At 40.0% G+C, this 18,816-nt stretch overlaps 1 protein-coding gene across 1 annotated transcript in view; it reads right to left on the bottom strand.

Annotated features, from left to right (window-relative positions):
- The window catches only part of LOC124777308, a 37,170-nt gene extending 22,698 nt beyond the window's left edge, over window positions 1-14,472 (bottom strand). The window contains exons 1-3 of the mRNA XM_047252663.1: window positions 14,240-14,472; window positions 13,484-13,951; window positions 4,461-4,604 (exon numbers count right to left, since the gene is read on the bottom strand). Of these exons, the coding sequence (XP_047108619.1) occupies window positions 4,461-4,604; window positions 13,484-13,951; window positions 14,240-14,333 (706 nt within the window). The 5' untranslated portion in view covers window positions 14,334-14,472. The remainder of the gene's footprint in view (window positions 1-4,460; window positions 4,605-13,483; window positions 13,952-14,239) is intronic.
- Between the last annotated feature and the right edge of the window lie 4,344 nt (window positions 14,473-18,816).

Genomic DNA, 18,816 nt, shown 5'->3' with positions numbered 1-18,816 from the left:
CAAACTGCACAAATTCTAGAGAATGAGTGCAGTCAGTTTCCACTGTTTGGAATAATTAGTATCAGCTAACTTGACAAAGCAGGAGACAAGTTTCTGATTTGCAACTTCTCCTGCTAGACTACACATTGCAATAAAGTTAAGCTGGTGAAAGTGTTTTCATGACATTAAAAACTCTGCTATAAAAGGTTTATTTTTAGTACAACCACCTAGTATAGTACTTCATTAAATGTGGTACACAGATAAACAATGGTCACAAATTAATAAAGCCACAACAATGTTTCTACAATTGTTCAATTACGCTAAGTGCTGTACGATTCAGGTTGAGGAGTATTTAGAAGAAACAATTCTGGATCTGAAGGGAGATCAGTCATCAGAAGTGATGTAGCAGTGGGTGGCAAATGTTGCATATCTGCAGAAACAGAAGAAGCCAATGATAAGGAAATTTCCTATTTGATCTCAGTTTGTCCAGCTGCTCATTCAGAAGTAACAGGAATTTAGCTTTTAGACCTGTTTTACACCTATCACAAAGTTCCTGACGCCAGGGAGTGCAGACTGGAAAGTATCCTGCCAGCACCATCAGCTGATAAGTGCCAGTGGATTTTCATTTCAGTAAGTGTTTTCACATCAAGCTTCACCTTCTATTGGCAGCATACAAAAAAGAGAAACACGAGACAGTTCCACACACTACATAGCAGGCAGCAATAGGCTGGCGTGTGGTGCCTAGCTGCCAACCTCATACGAGACAATCTCCAATGTATTTCATGTCCTAGGGGCATCCAGAAAGTGAGTTTCCCTATTTTTTTAAAACAAAGGCAACACAGTCACATAAAAACTTTATTGGCAACAACATTTGAGCTATTTTTTGATACAGACACCAGAAGAACAGACACTTTTCATATTGTGGGATCAACATTTGTAATCCTGTGCCGTAGAAGTCTGCCGCCTATGAATGTGACCAGCGTGTCTGGAGGCATGATGTATGCTGGATGATCAAACAGCTCTCAGCTGAACTTCTGTAAAACAGTGGCTGTGTGCCGAGTCGCACTGGAACTAGCATTGTCACTGAGCAGCACAACACCTGCAGTAAGCATTCCACACCTCTTGTTCTGAATGGCACATTGCAGTTTTTGCAGTTTAACAGAAACAGTCGTGTTCACTGTTTCACCTCTGGATAGGAAGTCAACGAGCAGAGTGCGATTCCTGTCTCACAACATCATGCACATTACTTTCTGCACCGACATGGTCTGTTTAAATTTTGTCTTGACCGGAGATCCACTGTGACGCCAATGCATTGACTGCTGCTCTGTTTCCAGGCTCAAGTGAGAAAGCCACGTCTCATCGCCTGTGACACTCCTGTTGAGGAACTCGTCATCATCATCATCATCATCATCATAATGATACCGCTGGAGAGATGCCAGACCTGTTCCATAGTGTTTTGCTTTGTGCTTGGGTGTCAGGTTTTTCGGAAACCACCTGACACGCAATTTCTTGAACAGCATGTGCTTAGTGAATTTCGTACACCAAAGATCACGATATCCATGGAAAGTGGCCGGCAGTGCCCATCAGCTTTGGTTACACTGAAGGTCATCAACAGAAGTAAGAGAAAAGATTTAGCAGCAGACACATCCAATTAAACTAAAATACTGCAACTGATATTTTCACCTAATGGAGTGGTAGGAGCCACTTGCCTGCCAATCCTAGTCCTTTCTCGAGTGCCACATGCTCACTGTCTAGCCCATTTTGTACATACATGCAGAGCCTTGCCTAACATGGCAGTTGTCACAAAGTTATTTCAATAGGAGTATTTAATGGTAGGGCAACCAACTCATTCTACAGGAAACTCGTGCTAAAACTGAGGCTCAGATACCACAGTGATGAACAGAATGCAGTCATATATGATGACCAAGAACCCTTTATGAGTTCTGTAGGGAAACATTATTTTTCTCTTCTGAAGCACATTCTGGATGAAATTTCAAAATACGGACACTATGTGAGCAATGATCTCTTGGATACACGTTTTCCGAAGTGTACCTCAGTATAATGAATGGCAAAAAAAATCAGCAGCAGAGTACTTGTAACACCACAGATATGGTATGGAGACCATTGAATGATGCAGTCATCTTCACCATAAACAACAGAATCCTTCCAGCAGCACTGAATCCAAAGAGTGGCACATAGCGAATGAAAGAGTGATTGTATGTACTAGAGAAACAGATGCTTAGGTTGAGGTTTCATATCTAAATCATCGTTATCAGATAACATTAAACAACTTTATCATCAGAAAAAAAACATCTCACCAAAACTAGGATAAATTTAGGACATGCAGAAGAAATATATAGACAAATTATTAGCACTCCTCGAATAACAGAGATCCTTCAACAGTATCTACTGTCACACATGAACCTGTATTATAAAATAATGGGAAGTCCAGGATGGACTACAGCAATTGGCTGCTGCAGCCGGACTGAATTGTGACAGCATTTGATGGAAGCAGCAATCTGATAATGGGATATGGAGGAGGTATGGAGTGGGGAGGGGAAGGCGGAAATAACAGAGGGGGTGGGGGCAGGGGTTTGAGGGAAGGTGTACTGCTACTTGTGAGAGAGTGCAGAAATGGTAGGGAGACAGGGTAGTGCTGCAAGCTGTAATTGGGAGGTTTGTGGGATGGGGTATCAGGAAATGAGAGAAGTAAAGAAGGAGAAAAGGACTAGTGGGTGCATAGGTGAAATTGAAGGCTTTGTTGTACTGGAGTGGGAGCAGGGAAGGTGATAGGTAAGCAAAGGATATGGACTACTAAAGATTGAGACCATAGGGGTTACGGGAACATATGATATACAGCAATTCAGAAAAGCTGGTGGTGTTAGGAAAGATCCAGATGGTGCAGGTGTGATGCAGTCATTGAAGTGGGGCACATTGTGTTGGGCAGCATGTTCAGTAACTGGATGGTCCAGCTGTCTCTTGGGCACTCTGTCAGTGGCCGTTCACATGAACAGACAGCTTGCTGGCTGTCTTGCCCACATAGAACACAGAACAGTGATGCAGCACAGTTTGTACATCACATAACTGCTTTCACAGATAGCCCTGCCTTTGATGGAATACGAGATGCCTGTAAAGGGACTGAAGTAGCACAAGCTCGAATTAGGGAAGGACAGGAAGGAAATCGGTTGAACTGTTTCAAAGGAACCATCCCAGGTTTTGCCTGAAGTGATTTGGGGAAATCACGGAAAACCTAAATCAGGATGGCTGGATGCTCTGGCATCTAGGTCTATTGCAGGGATTTCCACGGGGCAAGGGGTTGGGCCAGGAGTGGAGGAGGGACAGACAAGGGTACTGAGTAGTTTTGGTGAGCAGCAGAATACTGCTTTGGAAGGGTGAAAAGAACAGTGTGTACGATATTTCTCGTTTCCAGGCATGCCACGAGGTATTCGAAAAACTGTTGGAGAATGTGTTTCACCTGCCCCAGTGCTGGGTGGAACTGAGTCACAAGGAGAGTACTCCTTTGTGGATGGAGGATGGGTACATGAGAGGTGGTAGGTGACTAGAGAGGCTAAGAATGGCAGACATTTTTCTAAACACGGCTGGATGAGAAATTTTGGACTATGAAGGCCCCAGTGACACCCTGGGTGTATTTAGAGAGGGACTGCTCATCACTGCAGATGCAACAGCCATGGGTGGCCAGGCTGTATGGAATAGGTGGCCACTGTCTACATGGAGTTATTACTAGCCCATGAATAGATTAGCATAAGATGGTGCCAGGTGGGTGTCTATTGCTGTACCATGGATTTGTTTGGCGGTGTTTCCTTCAAAGAAGTAATTGTGGACAAGGATATAGTTGGTCATGGTGACCAGAAAAGGCAATGTAGGTTTGGAGCGTCGGGTGTTGGTGGAAGGTAGTGTTCAACAGAGACAAGGCCATGAGCATTATTGATGTTAGCATAGAGGGAGATGGTAACAATAGCGATGAGCAGGGTGCTGTGTGGTAAAGGAACAGTAATTGTTAAAGAGTCACACCTACTAGTCCTTGCCCCCCCCCCCCCCTTCACGCCCCTCATACCCAAATCTCACCAACTGCACCCAGAAACCCTACGCTGCCCCACCACGTCCCTACACGCTCCCACTAGCAGCATTACAACTCCCCCACCCTGCTATTTCCTCCTCTCCCCACCCCATGCCGCCGCCTTATCTGACACCACTGGACTGCTGCTTCCATCAGGTGCAATTGCAACTAAGTCCGGCTGCAGTGGAAATGGACAGCAGTTGTATGTGAGAGTTGAGCTTGTATGAATACGTGTGTTTAAATTTTAGAAGAAGGCCTTTTGGTGAAAGCTAAAATTTATAGCAGTCTTTTTGTCATGCCTTTATGCAACTTAACATCCCCTTTGTATGGTGAGTAGCACTCTTATCTTTTTCATAATATTGCTGTGTCATAAAATAATTTTACATATGAATGAATAACTTACCAAAATTATTTTCATCTGTTGGATTTTGTGCACTGAAATGTTCAACACCTGGAAAGTCTGGTTCTATCTCAGGGCTTGGTTCCAGATTAATTATCCTAGCAAGGTCGTCTTTATTATCCCACAAAGGTTCCAGCAACCAACCACCTACAAAATACATAAAAAGCATAATTACAGGAGCAAATAAAATAACTGTGTTACCCTTTGGCAAATGAGCAATATTATTTTCTTACACCTTTAAAACATTGCATGTGGTGGTTCACGGACAGCTTGCTGCAACAATACCAGTCTAAGGTACTCTTGAGTGACACTGACAGCTTTCTTTTGCTGCCAACGTAGTCAAGAGTTTATTAGCAGGCAGCACTAATATTACAATGTTAGCTACTTTTATACACGAAAGCAAATGTCAATCACAGAGTTAATGACGTACGAAATAAAACTTGGTTCAGTGAAGAAGACAACTGTGGTAACAACAACAACAACAACAACATATACTGCTCTTAAGCAGTTTCTTCCTTACTCCTGAATTTTCATGTGTCTAAAATTCCTTCGTTTTCAAGTTATTAATGAAAGTTTACACTCTAGCTGTTTGGAACTCATCAATACACACACTCAAAAAGTGATCGACACGTCCTCCTCTTGCCTCTGAACACATGTGCACTCATCGAATCATGGATTGTAATACCCTTTCCAATCCTCCCTGCCAGTTTCGAACAGTTTCGCAGGCTTCAACGACACGTCGACGAAGGGTTTCTGCATCCAGGTTGTCTGCTGCACAGACCAATTGTTTAAGGTGTTCCCAGAGATAAGAATCCAAAGGACTGAGGTTGGACGGAACATGCAGGCCACAGAACTGGTCCTCCTCTACCTGTCTATCTATCATGGTAGACACCAGCCAGTGCATCCCGAACATTGGGGATGAAATGTGGAGCAGCTACAGCATGCACAAACTGCATGTTTCTTCTTATTTGCAGAGGTTCGTCACCTAGCAGGTCTTTGACGGTGTTATGAATAAAGACCCAGTAGACAACACCTGTAAGGTGTGCTGGGAGAATGTATGGCTCTACCAGACAGTCACTTACAATTCCAGCCGGCCCATTAAACTGGTGCAGATGTCTGATCTGTCTTGTAGCAAGAGGACTGTGATCGGCCTGTTAAGTGTTGGCTCCATGCTGAACATGAAGATGTATTACATACCAGGGCACTTGTATTGCACCGATATGGGACTCTTCTTTGACAGCCTGTAGAATATGCTCTTCCTCGTCAGGCATATGAGTAACATGTGATCTTCCTCCATCAATGGCCAGTGGTGTAATGACCCTTTATCTCAGCAACTTGACTATACGTACCACCAAAGATCGGATGACACTGTTGCCTTCAGTTTGGAAATGCTGTCTAATATAGCTGCACTTTCAGTTAACGCACTACCTTCAGTACACGCAAAAATGGAAATGTTGATGACAGATGTACGTAAACAAGTTTCCCCAGCAATACAACACCATCTAGGTTACAATGAGTCGAACTAGTGCAATGATAAATGAAGTTGTTTGGTTGTAACTGGAAGGCCGTTTGAGGTAAACTTTCATTAATAATTCAAAACTGAAGATTTTCGAACATATGTTTATATGAACTTCTTCCCTTTGTTTTGGTGTAAGGAACCCGTCCCTAAAGTTTGTGAATTTCTTTTGAAAACCCTGCACCCAAATTCCAGGGAGGTGCAAGTGTCCCCTTTTGCAGATGCCTATGAAAGGTTACAGGTGTTGGTAATTTCCAAGCAAGTTTGCCTATCGAAGCGGCAAGCTTAAAACAACGGATACCGAATGTGCGATTCTAAATCGATCATGCGACTGTGGTGGCAGGTGTCATGGAGTGTGTTTATAGTGGTCACTACAGCAACAACAAAAGAGCGTTTCAATTACAAAGGAAACGGCTTACCTCATTTGTTGCCAATGTTGTCTTTATGAGAAAGTCCATTTGATGTGTACACTATGGGAAACATTCCCTTTTTGTCATAACCTGCATAGACTCTGGCAATGTCACGCAAAAATATGGGTAGTGTGTCACTTTTCCAACAAAAATTCAAACAATTTTCTACATTGCATAAGCATGGAATTAGATTCCTCCACTTGAGGCAATCGGCCGAAGAAACGTCTACAATACCAGGCATCCCACTCACTACCATCATAAATCATTTGGGTTCTGCTAGCATCTCTCAAATAATTTATCATAATGCCAGCCACCACAGTCACGTGATCAATTTAGAATTGCATTTTCGATATATATCGTTTGCACCCTGCGGCTTCAATTGGCAAACATTCTTGGAATTTACCTAGCTGTTTCTGGACAGAATTATTGTGGCATATTGTCTGAACATTATTTGCACACTGGCAAATAGGCATTAAATGCGCAACATTTGCAGTCCATCCTTACTGTATGCAAAAATCTCTGATATGGTATGACGTGCACTGCTCTGCAGCATAAGCTTTTACAAAGCTGCAGCCAATGTGTATTTGCTCACCTCAGTTACTTGCTACACAACATTCAACGTCATGATAACTCTTGCTTTGAGACCCTGTAATCATTGGGAGGGGTAGGGCATGACAAAACTTCTCATAAGGAGAAAAAAAAATTTAAGGTTTACAACTGTGTCATTGGTGTGGTTTTCAGTCGTAAGGCTGGTTTGATGCAGCTCTCCAACCTACTCTATCCTGAGCAAGCCCAGTATTATACCCTCTCTACTTTGGCTGTCATTAGTTACTTTACTATCCAAATAGTGAAATTCATCTACTACTTATAGTGTTTCATTTCCTTATCTAATTCCCTCGGCATCACTTGATTTAATTTGACTACATATAATTAATCTTGTGTTGCTTTTGTTGGTGTTCGTCTTATAACCTCTTTTCAAGGCAATGTACATTCTGTACATCTGCTCTTCCAAGCCCTTTACTGTCTCTGGCAATTACAATGTAATCGACAAACCTCGAAGTTTTTATTTCTTTCCCCTGAACATTTAATTCCTTCAGCAAATTTTTCTTTGGCTTCCTTTACTGCTTGCTCAATGTACAAATTGAATAACACAGGGGATCAGCTACAACCCTGTCTCATTCCCTTTCCAACCACTGCTTTCCTTTCATGCCCCTTGAAATGTGTACCTGCCATCTATTGTCTGTACGAATTGTAAATAGTCTTTTGCTCCCTGTATTTTACCTGCCCCTGCCACTTTCCGAATTTCAAAGAGGGTTTTCCAGTCAACTCTGTCAAAAGCTTTGTCCAAGTCTACAAATTCTATAACAGTAGTAGATTTGCCTTTCCCTAACCTATCATTAGAACAGAAGTTCTAGAGTCAGGAATGGCTCACGTGTCCCTACATTTCTCTGGAAACCATACAAATCTTCCCTGTGTTCAGCTTCTACCAATTTTTCCATTCTTCTGTAAAGAATATGTGTTAGTATTTTGCAACCATGACTTATTAAACAGATAGTTCAGCAATATTCACACATGTCAACACCTGCTTTCCTTGGAACTGGAAGTATCACACTATTCTTGAAGTCTGGGATATTTCACCAGTCTCCTACATTTGTAAACCAGATGGAATACACTAAATTCTCACTAATCTGGTCCTAAGTAGTCCAGCCCCTAGTCCGTCAAGCAGAAATGACGTGTACAACAACGCCATTAATTAATTATAATGTTACACATCTCACAAGGAGACATTAATGAAGAATATGTTGCTAAGTGGTTGAATGGGGGAAACTGTCAGGTAAACAGATGAAGAAATGATAACTGAAAGTGCGTAGAAAATTGATGACAAAAGGGGAGAGACGAAAAAAGGAGGAAATAGCATGAAAATGTCACACACCGCTGATGCTGAAGCTGTGAACGTTTTCCTGGAGTACACTACGCAACTAACACACATGCATTACTGATGTGATGTAATGCTTGTAAAGCAGTTGCATGCCAGCATCACGTCATTGATGCGACAACTAAAAGATTTTGGGCAAGTTTAATGGTGAGTGATACTACTGTATACATGCACACTCAAGAACTAAGTTTTCTATGAAAATGACTGTATCTTTGGATTTAATGAAATGTAGTCCCTATGCAATTAAATTTTAGACACACTTAATAATTCAGCACCCATATTTGAATGGAATGGACAGTTTAGCGTAGTTTTGTCATGGTTGGCTTTCTCCAGGCTCTCAGTAGTTCCGATGGAATGCAGTCTACTCCAGGGGCCTAGTTTTGCCTGAGGTCTTTCAGTGCTCTGTCCAATTCTTCTCATACCTATTTCATATTCATCTATGTCCCTTTCCCTTCCTATAATACGGCCTGCAAGTTCGTCTCCCTTGTATAGGAGCTTTACATATTCTTCCACCTTTACCTTCTTTGGTTGGTACTAATTTTCCATCTAAGCCCTTGACACTCATAAAACTGCTTCTCTTTTCTCCAAAGCCCTCTTTTAATTTTCCTATAGGAGTTATCTATTTTGCTTCCAATTCCTTACATCTGTCCTCTAACCATTCCTGCTTAGCCATCCTGAATTTCCTCTCAATCTCATTTTTAAACATTTGTATTCTCTTTCGCCTGCTTTATCAGCTGCATTTTTATATTTTCTTCTTTCATTGGTTATGTTCATTATCTCGAGTGATAACCATGGATGTCTGCCTCATTATTTCACCTAAGTGATCCCCTGCTGCCATCACAATTTTGTCTCTCAAAAATGCCCATTCGTCTTCTACTGTATTTCTTTAACATGTTCTAGTCAATCTTTGGCTAATGCTCCCTCTGAAACACTCACCCTCTGGTTCTTTCAAGCTACCCAGGTCCATTTATTTAGTTTTAATCTACAGTTCATAACCAATAAATTGAGGTGAGAGTCAACATTTGATTCAGGCAATATCTTCAGACCCAGACCTACCATTATATAATTAATCCGAAACTTTCTGGTGTTTCCAAGTACACAACCTCCTTTCATGGTTCTTAAACCAAGCATTAGCAATGATTGAATTATGTTCTGTGGAAAATTCTACCACGTGGCTTCTTCTTTTATTCCTTTCCCCGCGCCATATTCAGTTGCTATTTTTCTTTCTCTTCTTTTTCCTTCTACTGAACGGAACCCCCCCCCCCCCCCACCACCACCACCACAATTAAATTTTTGTCTCCGTCAACTATCTGAAGTATTTCGTTTATCTCACCATTCATATTTTTTCAATCTCTTCATCACACACATTTTTAGTTGACAATCTTGTACTACTGCGGTGGGTGTTAGCTTCACGTCTATGTGGCTATGACAATGTGTTTGCTATGCTGTTCATAGTAGGTTACCTTTATTCCTATTTTCTTACTCATCAGTAGACCTACACCTGCATTACCCCAATTGGATTTTGTATTTGTAACCCTGCACTCACCTGATCGGAAGTCGTGTTCCTCCTGCAACTGAACTTCACTAATTCCCACTATATCTAATCTACACTTATCCACATCCCTTAATAAATTTTCTAGCCTTGCTAGTTGATTAAGGGATTAATATTCCATGCTCCAACCCATGGAGTGCCAGATTAGTTTTTATGATGACATCTGAGAGAATAGTACCCACCTGGAGATCTGACTGGGGAATTTTCTTCCTCCAAAATATTTTACTCAAGAGAATGACATCATCATTTAACCATACAGTAGAGTTGCATGCCCTTAGAAAAAATAGCTGCTGTAGCTTTCCCTTGGTTTCAATCGTTGGCTGTGCCAGCTCAGTAAGGCCATGTTGTTGGATATTACAAGACCAGGACTATCAGTCAACCAGACTGTTACCCCTGCAACACTGAAAAGAGTGTCCCTCTCCAGGAACCATATGTTTGCTGGCCTCTCAACAGATACCTATGGTTACCAAGAACCTTTATTTAAAAAAAAAAAAAAAAAAAAAAAAAAAAAAAAAAAAAAAAAAAAAAAAAAAAAAAAAAAAAAAAAAAAAAAATAAAAATAAATAAATAAATAAATAAATAAATATTTACTGACGAGTAAGGGAGGGTCCGGCATGTGGGTCACCGATTTTGATTAAGTTTTACAAGGACATTCTGTATTGAAAATAAGGAGACAAGTGTTTTGTCACAAACTCACCAGTTTTTTCTGAAAAGGGGGGGAGGTGAACCTGGTCAAAGTTGAGGTGAAAAACAATATTTCCAATCCTGTACCTCAAAAGATCGTCTAAATACAATCTTTTTATTAATATAACATGGGGTGTAACGTTAATAATGCTCGATATTTTCATGCTGTTGCCTGTGTACTCGTCATGAAATGCAAGGTTGGCAGTCAAGCAGTGTAGGCATTAGGTTATCAACCGGCTGCTCCGTGTTTGATTCGTGGTTGTGGTGTTTCTCTAGATCTAATCCCCCCCCCCAAACGTGTTTAATAATATTCTGATAATGCAAACACCGTTCTTACCTTTGGAAGTAAAACGTATCAGGAGGTGTGATTATAGTGATACCACTGAAATGTACCTCCCTTTGTCAACCTGAGACATTTACTTTCTCCGAGAGGTAAAAAATTTCATCGTATGACTCGAAAATCATGAGAAATCACAGCGGAGCACAGAATTATGAGACAGGGCTATCTAAATGCGTGCATTGACCCACAAACAGTTTGATACCTGTCTTTCATCATATGGTTTTATAAAAAAGTATTCAGATTATCAGAATACCATCAGACAATGTCATGACTAAGAATCAAGCACGTTGGTTGTCTAATGCCTTGAGTGCTCGATCACCAACCTGCTTCTGCTAAACACGATGATTTAAGGCTATCCAAGCTACACACAAAAATGTTAGTAACTCCAACATTATTAAGTTTGGACCCAGTATTATATTAATGAAAATGTTTAAAATGATCTTTCAATGTATAGCGGAGAAAATATGATTTTCTGTCATCAACTTTGACCTTAATCTTTCCCAAAAACTAGGGAGTGTCTAGCAAAAAGCCGAAATGTGTGTCTTTATTTTCAATATACAGCATCCTTGCAAAACTTGATCAATCTGTGACCCACACGTCTGAAACTCTCCACGTAAGGTTAGCAACAAAACGAACACACAACTGCCGATTTTTATTCACTGCACCTAAGAATAAACAGTATACTTAGAAAACAGCAATCTCTCTCTAGGGGCAATGACTCACTGTAATTAATGTTCACATAAAAGAAGCACAGGATACACACAAACTGATTGACTATTATTTGTACCACTTGTGGTACCCTTAGGCGCAGTGAATCAAATTATGGGCAACGCGTGACTGTTTCATCTGAATACTTCACATATTTTTATTTAACCTGATCAGCTTAGGGCCTTTATGCCATCTTTTTACACTGGACCAGGTTTTCACACAGTAGTTTTCACACCATTATTACCTGAGAAATAACAATAATTTTAATATGATAAATATATTAACAGAATTAAAAATGATATGAGTACCAACAGTGTTAGTCTTACTGCTACCGATGCCGCCGCCGCCGCCGCCTCCTCCTCCTCCTCCTCCTCCTCCTCCACCACCACCACCACCACCACCGATTTGTGGCAAAGCTTATCCTTAGCTCATGCATTTTTCCATTTATACAATAAAACGTGAATTGAAGTGTCTTAGCACTCAAGTGATTTCTGCATGGGGCATTTCTTACCAATGCTTCATAACAGATGTTACACATATACCACACAGTAAAGAATGTCTGTAGTTTTATTAAAATGTATGCTGTATCAGTAAAACACAAACAAGCAACAATTTATCTGTAATTAACATGCATGAAACATATTGCAGGTTATATCTCTATGGGGAATGTGATGCTAAATTGCATGAACAACCGATTACAGTGTCTTGCTGATGCCAAAAGGAGCAACAGGTTCAATGAAGTACTCCGACTTCAATTTTACTACTGCTTGAATAAAAGGTATACCAAGGGCATCAGTAGCTCTTAAAATGAGTCGCAGATTTGAATTATACATATTTCAGCCCAAGTGAAAGGGTGCAAACAGGCAACAGGCTGCAAAGAATCATTCAGCAATCTTTTTGAGAACGTCGCCTTCCAAATGTCAAAAGGTCAAAGATAGGCTATGGTCATGTAACAAATTTGCCTATGACAATTCCAAATGCATAATACCAGTATCAATCCTAAGAGATTTAGGGGATAGTCAATGGCTGATTCCAGCCCTACTCCATCCAAATTGCACTTCCATGTCTTAACCATTGCACTGCCTTGCACCACCTGGTTTAAGATTTTTCATCAACATTGGCACTTTTGACATAGGCCTACTAGTTACAATTACTGAATGTTAGACAATGAAATCGAATATTTAGCCTGCATGGACATGAATTACTTATGAACATAAGTACAGGCAATGGAAAAGTAGAAAACTTTATGATAAATTTCAAGGGTCACACAGCAAAAATTCATTGACTTGTCCATAATTTTAGTCAACCTGTCAGTGTTACAGTGTACACTGCAAAAGTGACAGTATGCACAAGAAACCCAGTTTTATATCGCTCCACCTGGCAACATAAACCATTATTTCAAAAGGTACCAAGTATACTCGCTAAAAATGAGCTGCTCAATCAGAGCAGTTCTTGTATGGGATGGGGTTTTTGGGAAAAATGGGAGGGACAGAACTATCCTAACCTCCCCACCAGCGATCACATAATAATCATAATGTGTGTGCCACAAATAAATTCCAACACACTAAACAGATAGCACAACATTCTGAACATAGAAGAAAAAAACTAAATTCTCAGTAATTAGCAAGCTTTTAAATATTTAAGACATTATTTTCGGTGTAGGCTATAATAAGTTTTATATTGTTTCCAGCAGTGTGTACACTAGTGACTCGTACATTAGTGAGTCCAGCAGTATATTTCAGTTACTTCCTGTTCCTTGCATTTTTACTTTCAATTTCTTTTCATTTATTAACTTATTATGCACTCCAATCACAATGTGAACAATATATATTGGTATTATTCTAATCCAAAAGAAATATTACTAAGAAGCCAGCACATACCAGCACTGTCATCTGGTGTCTCACATCCTTCACAGCACCCATAGATCTTCTGTGGCGATACTTCCAGGTCACAAGTATCCAATTCATTCTGATTGGGAAGAAATACTTCATCTAATTCGGGATCTGATGGCTCCTGACAACCATCATTCCAAGTATCTACAAATATTGAAACTTTTGTTGCCCCAAGAGTTGAACTCTTGGCTATTGGCTTTGGTGTGAACTGGGTCTTTACTTTCTTAGGAGACTTGTCCCTTTTACTGATTTGAATACCAGATTCCTTCGCTGAATGGTCACCATGGATATGACCTTCAGAAAACAAAGTTTTTTTTATTGATTTGTTAGGTGACAGGGAACGCAGATGGGACTGAGTATCTGCTGTAAGCGTATTTTTCACTTTGTTGCTGACATCGCCAAGAACTATTTTGCTGCTTCCTAAACTCAGAGGTCTCAATTTCTGATTTAGCTCACCTGAAAATACGTAAAAACCATGACTGAAAAAAATGATAGGTGTCAAATAGCTGCTATTAAGATATAACGCAACCAAAAGTAATTTCCACAAACAGCAGCGTGAATAAATTAGCATTATGAATAATACAATACCGTACTTCACAGAAGTAGTTTGTAGGGGACCCTTAACTCTTATATCACAGTGGAATTTATGTAACGCGATGTACAAATGAACAATAAAAATTTATCATTTGAAGCGAACAACAGTACACGAACAGCAATTATTAGTTAAATCGTATTACGGCTTACCTTTGATAGGTATAGAACTGCTAAGATGCGGCTTCGGAATACTATTATTCTTACGAACAGTTACTGCTTCCCCGTTTCCAAAAATCTCGTACATATTTTACGTTTGCGGATAAACAGTAAGTAACGACCAACCAAGATGCAAAGATTTGATCAATAATAACAATTAACTCATCAACACAAAACTGCATACAGAGAGCAAACACACATCAATTTAAATTCGTAATTCCGCTCGATCTATGGGCTGCCAACATGACAAAACAAAGATCGTTGGAGATATAAAATATCGATTCTCTCTATCTCGTGCTATGTACTACATGAAATTGTACGTTAATAATAATAATAATAATTTTATTGTCATTAACCATTACGGCAATGGATAACGTCAAACAAATAATACTACACAGTTGATAATTTAAAAGAAAAAAAGAGGCTAGTTACAGTTACATGTTACAGTTGATTAATTTCGTTATATTGTAGAATGAGTTTGCTACAAATCAGTCAGGCAGTGTTTTTTGAGGTCTGCTTGTACAATCACAAGCTAAATACGGGGATAGCTAACCGAGAAAATTCCCCAGGTAGTTATACACAGAATAGTGAAAATGTCCAGTTAAGTTGGCAGCAACTGAAGAGCACTCTGGGTATTTTGTCGTACGTCATTTTATATTTACACATTCGTCGTCTGCAGAAATAGCGTGTTAAGCACATGATAAGTGTTCCCCGTCGCAAAACTATTCACTTGCAGATACTTCGAGGCTGGTAGATACTGTAATTACATGTGGGGGTCCCACAAGGTTCCATTTTAGGGCCCTTACTTTTTCTTGTGTATATCAATGACCTTTCATCAGTAACATTACCAGACGCCAATTTCGCTTTTCTTCCCGATGATACAAACATTGCAATAAATAGCAAATCAAGTGTAGTCTTAGAAAGATCGGCTCATAAAATATTTGTGGACATTAATAAACAGTTCCTAGCCAATTCTTTGTCACTAAACTTTGAAAAAAAAAAAAAAAACACATTACATGCAGTTCAGAACTTGTAAGAGGTGTCCCACGAGTATATGCCTAACATACAATGACAAGAAGATAGAAGAAGTGGACAGTGTTATATTCTTGGGATTACAGCTTGATAATAAATTCAACTGGGAGGAGCACACCATAGAACTGCTAAAGCATCTTCACAGATCTCTTACTTTCATTCTGTAATGTCATATGGGATTATTTTTTGGGGTAATTCATCAAGCCAAGCCAAAGTTTTCAGGGCACAAAAACGTGCAGTAAGAGTTATACGTGGTGTGAACTCAAGAACATCCTGCAGAAGTTTGTTTAGGGGACTAGGAATTCTAACTACTGCTTCCCAATATATTTATTCCTTAATGAAATTTGTCATTAAAAATATATCACTTTTTGAAACCAACAGCTCAATTCATGGAATCAGTACCAGAAATAAGAATAATCTTCACAAGGATTTAAAGTCACTTACTCTTGTACAAAAAGGTGTGTATTATTCAGGAACACACAATTTCAATAACTTGCCAGCAGCCATAAAAAGCTTAACAGCCAATGAAATTCAGTTTAAGAGAAGCCTAAAGGATTTATTGGTGGCCAACTCCTTCTACTCCATTGATGAATGCTCAGTAGAACCAACAGGGTGGTCCATTGATAGTGACCGAGCCATATATCTCACGAAATAAGCGCCAAACGAAAAAACTACAAAGAACGAAACTTGTCTAGCTCGAAGGGGGAAACCAGATGGCGCTATGGTTGGTCAACTAGATGGCGCTGCCATGGGTCAAACGGATATTAACTGCGTTTTTTAAAACAGGAACCCCCATTTTTATTACATATTCGTGTAGTACGTAAAGAAATATGAATGTTTTAGTTGGACCACTTTTTTCGCTTTGTGATAGATGGCGCTGTAATAGTCACAAACATATGGCTCCCAATTTTAGACGAACAGTTGGTAACAGGTAGGTTTTTTAAATTAAAATACATAACTTAGGTATGTTTGAACATTTTATTTCGGTTGTTCCAACGTGATGCATGTACCTTTGTGAACTTGTCATTTCTGAGAACGCATGCTGTTACAGCGTGATTACCTGTAAATACCACAGTAAGGCAATAAATGTTCAAAATGATGTCCGTCAGCTGCAATGCATTTGGTAATACGTGTAACGACATTCCTCTCAACAGTGAGTAGTTCGCCTACCATAATGTTTGCACGTGCATTGACAATGCGCTGACGCATGTTGTCAGGCGTTGTTGGTGGGTCACGATGGCAAATATCCTTCAACTTTCCCTACAGAAAGAAATCCGGGGACGTCAGATGCGGTGAACATTCGGGCATGGTATGGTGCTTCACGACCAATCCACCTGTCATGAAATACGCTATTCAGTACCGCTTCAACCACAGGTGAGCTATGTGCCGGACATCCATCATGTTGGAAGTACAGTCATGCTCAAAAGTATCCGAACGACCTGAATTGCATTTCGCCTGATTCGCATGCAACCCACATAACGCAGCTGTCTAGCAGGTCCTCTAATCTCTCCTTGGTACAGTCGTTTAACTACTGAAAATGGCTCCAACAAGTCACCACTTGAAAACACTGCTCTGTATTGCAATAACTCAAGATGTAAAGTAATACCACGATACTGGAAATATCACAGACAAGACTGTCCTTAAGGCTTGTAAGCTCACATTTATTGCAATAAAAGACATACCTGAAATGTTACCACTCTCATTATTACGGCAGATAGGTAATGCACGTAGTAAGTTCGTCATATTCATGGTTTCCTCTTCAAAGTAACATACCGTACTTGTCATTTAACACAAAATGACATTAAAAATTTGAGTTATTCACGAGCAACTAGTTGAGAATATGTATGAACTTCAAATGACACGACGAACTGTCTCGTTCTGCATATGGATTCAAACCCAGGTCATGCAGACTAAGATTTCCTGACTAGGCATACACAAAGTAATATACCTCGATTTTAGACAGGATAAGTTAGCAAATATCAACTTTAAATTACATAACATAAACATTTTTAACGGACGCGAATTCCTAGCCAGCAACTATTGTCCCTGTTAACGTGTTAACGAACTACGAGAGATGTTAAATATTACTTCTTCACAAGTAACTTACTTGAAATGCCGTGAGGTAAGGCTTTGTGTTCGACAGGGATTCGAATCCAGAACCTAATCGGATTGTTATCGAAGCACAATCAACCGTGACATATCGGATTTTCTCGGCAGTAGCTAGATGTTTTAACTGAAATGACGAGATGAAACATTAATTTTTTTCCTTCCTGGGACTCCAACCCGGCCTCTATCGCTATTATATTCTAAAGAAAACGAACGTAAAATATGGGTTTGTTACACCAGCAGCAACATGTAAGCATGTTTGAACTAGAAATAATATGACGAAGAGTTCAGTGCTGACTGGGAATCGAACCCAAACACATATCGTTGTTGACTACACACAAACAGAGGTCAGCTAACGAAATTTTCTCCACCAGCAGCTCCGAATAACATCCTTGAACTTACAGTGATCTTGCAAATAGTTATATGTCTCACTGGGAGTCGAAAACGTCAGATATCTTTAGTGTTGACAACGAATGAAAATGCATTAAAAATCAAAATTATTATCCAATAGCAGATAGGTGTTCTCATGCTAGAGATTGATAATTCATGACTTAAACCTTAGTGCCGGGCCAGGATTCGAACCCATTCACGCGCAATATGTGGAGATGTTGAGGAATCTGCAGTTTTGAACAAACAACAAATTGTAGTCGAGCTGTAATGTCACGAAGGGGTCAAATTCCGTGTGAAGGGCAGTCTGAGTTGCGTTTCCTGTTCAGAACCAATTTTATCGGCATACAGAATCTCTAATAAAAGATGAAATAAGAGTTCGGTGACCCTACATAGCGTTTGTTTCGTTACTAGAGATAAATAACTAATATTAGAAAGGTTACTGGTGATAGAGTTCCTACATGTCGCCACTCCTGGCTTTATTGTGTTTAAGCCTAACGTCTACTTGGTAGAGAAGGAATATCATGTTTAATGTGAATTTCAAACCACAGTGCCATTATACCTTCTTCACTTGGAGTAACCAGAAGCGAATAGAATCTGTCTCTCCCTATCAAAAGGCATCGGCAGAAGTTGGAATCGAACCTAGACTGTCATTTTACGAACCTATCATCAACTCGACAGACCACCAAATCCTCTTCTCTGTGATTCATTTTTCTATCATAACACTGATGCGGCACACCCGATGAGAATTCTGACACTCAGGCTCCCTGTAGTGGCTTGCAGCGTGTTCAGTACATTCATTTGCTTGGTTGACCGAATCGCCATGAACTAGCTGCCTCGGCTATCCAGTGCATACATTCGACTCTATTTTGTAATCACCGAAATAAAATAACGCAACTGCCACCTACACAGAACTGCCAACAGTGTAGGATGCTGAAATTTAAATAGGAAGTGTTCCTTTCCATTTTAGCTACTCTATTGCGCTATCTGTTTGTTGAAACCGCCGTGCAGTGCTAAAGAAAAGCTGTAACTGTCTGTCTCTCAGA

Source organism: Schistocerca piceifrons, chromosome 2, assembly GCF_021461385.2.
Source record: "Schistocerca piceifrons isolate TAMUIC-IGC-003096 chromosome 2, iqSchPice1.1, whole genome shotgun sequence".
Classification (NCBI taxonomy): Eukaryota; Metazoa; Arthropoda; class Insecta; order Orthoptera; family Acrididae; genus Schistocerca; species Schistocerca piceifrons.
The sequence above is the reverse complement of the archived record's forward strand: the minus strand, read 5'-3'. Positions and strand labels throughout refer to the sequence as shown.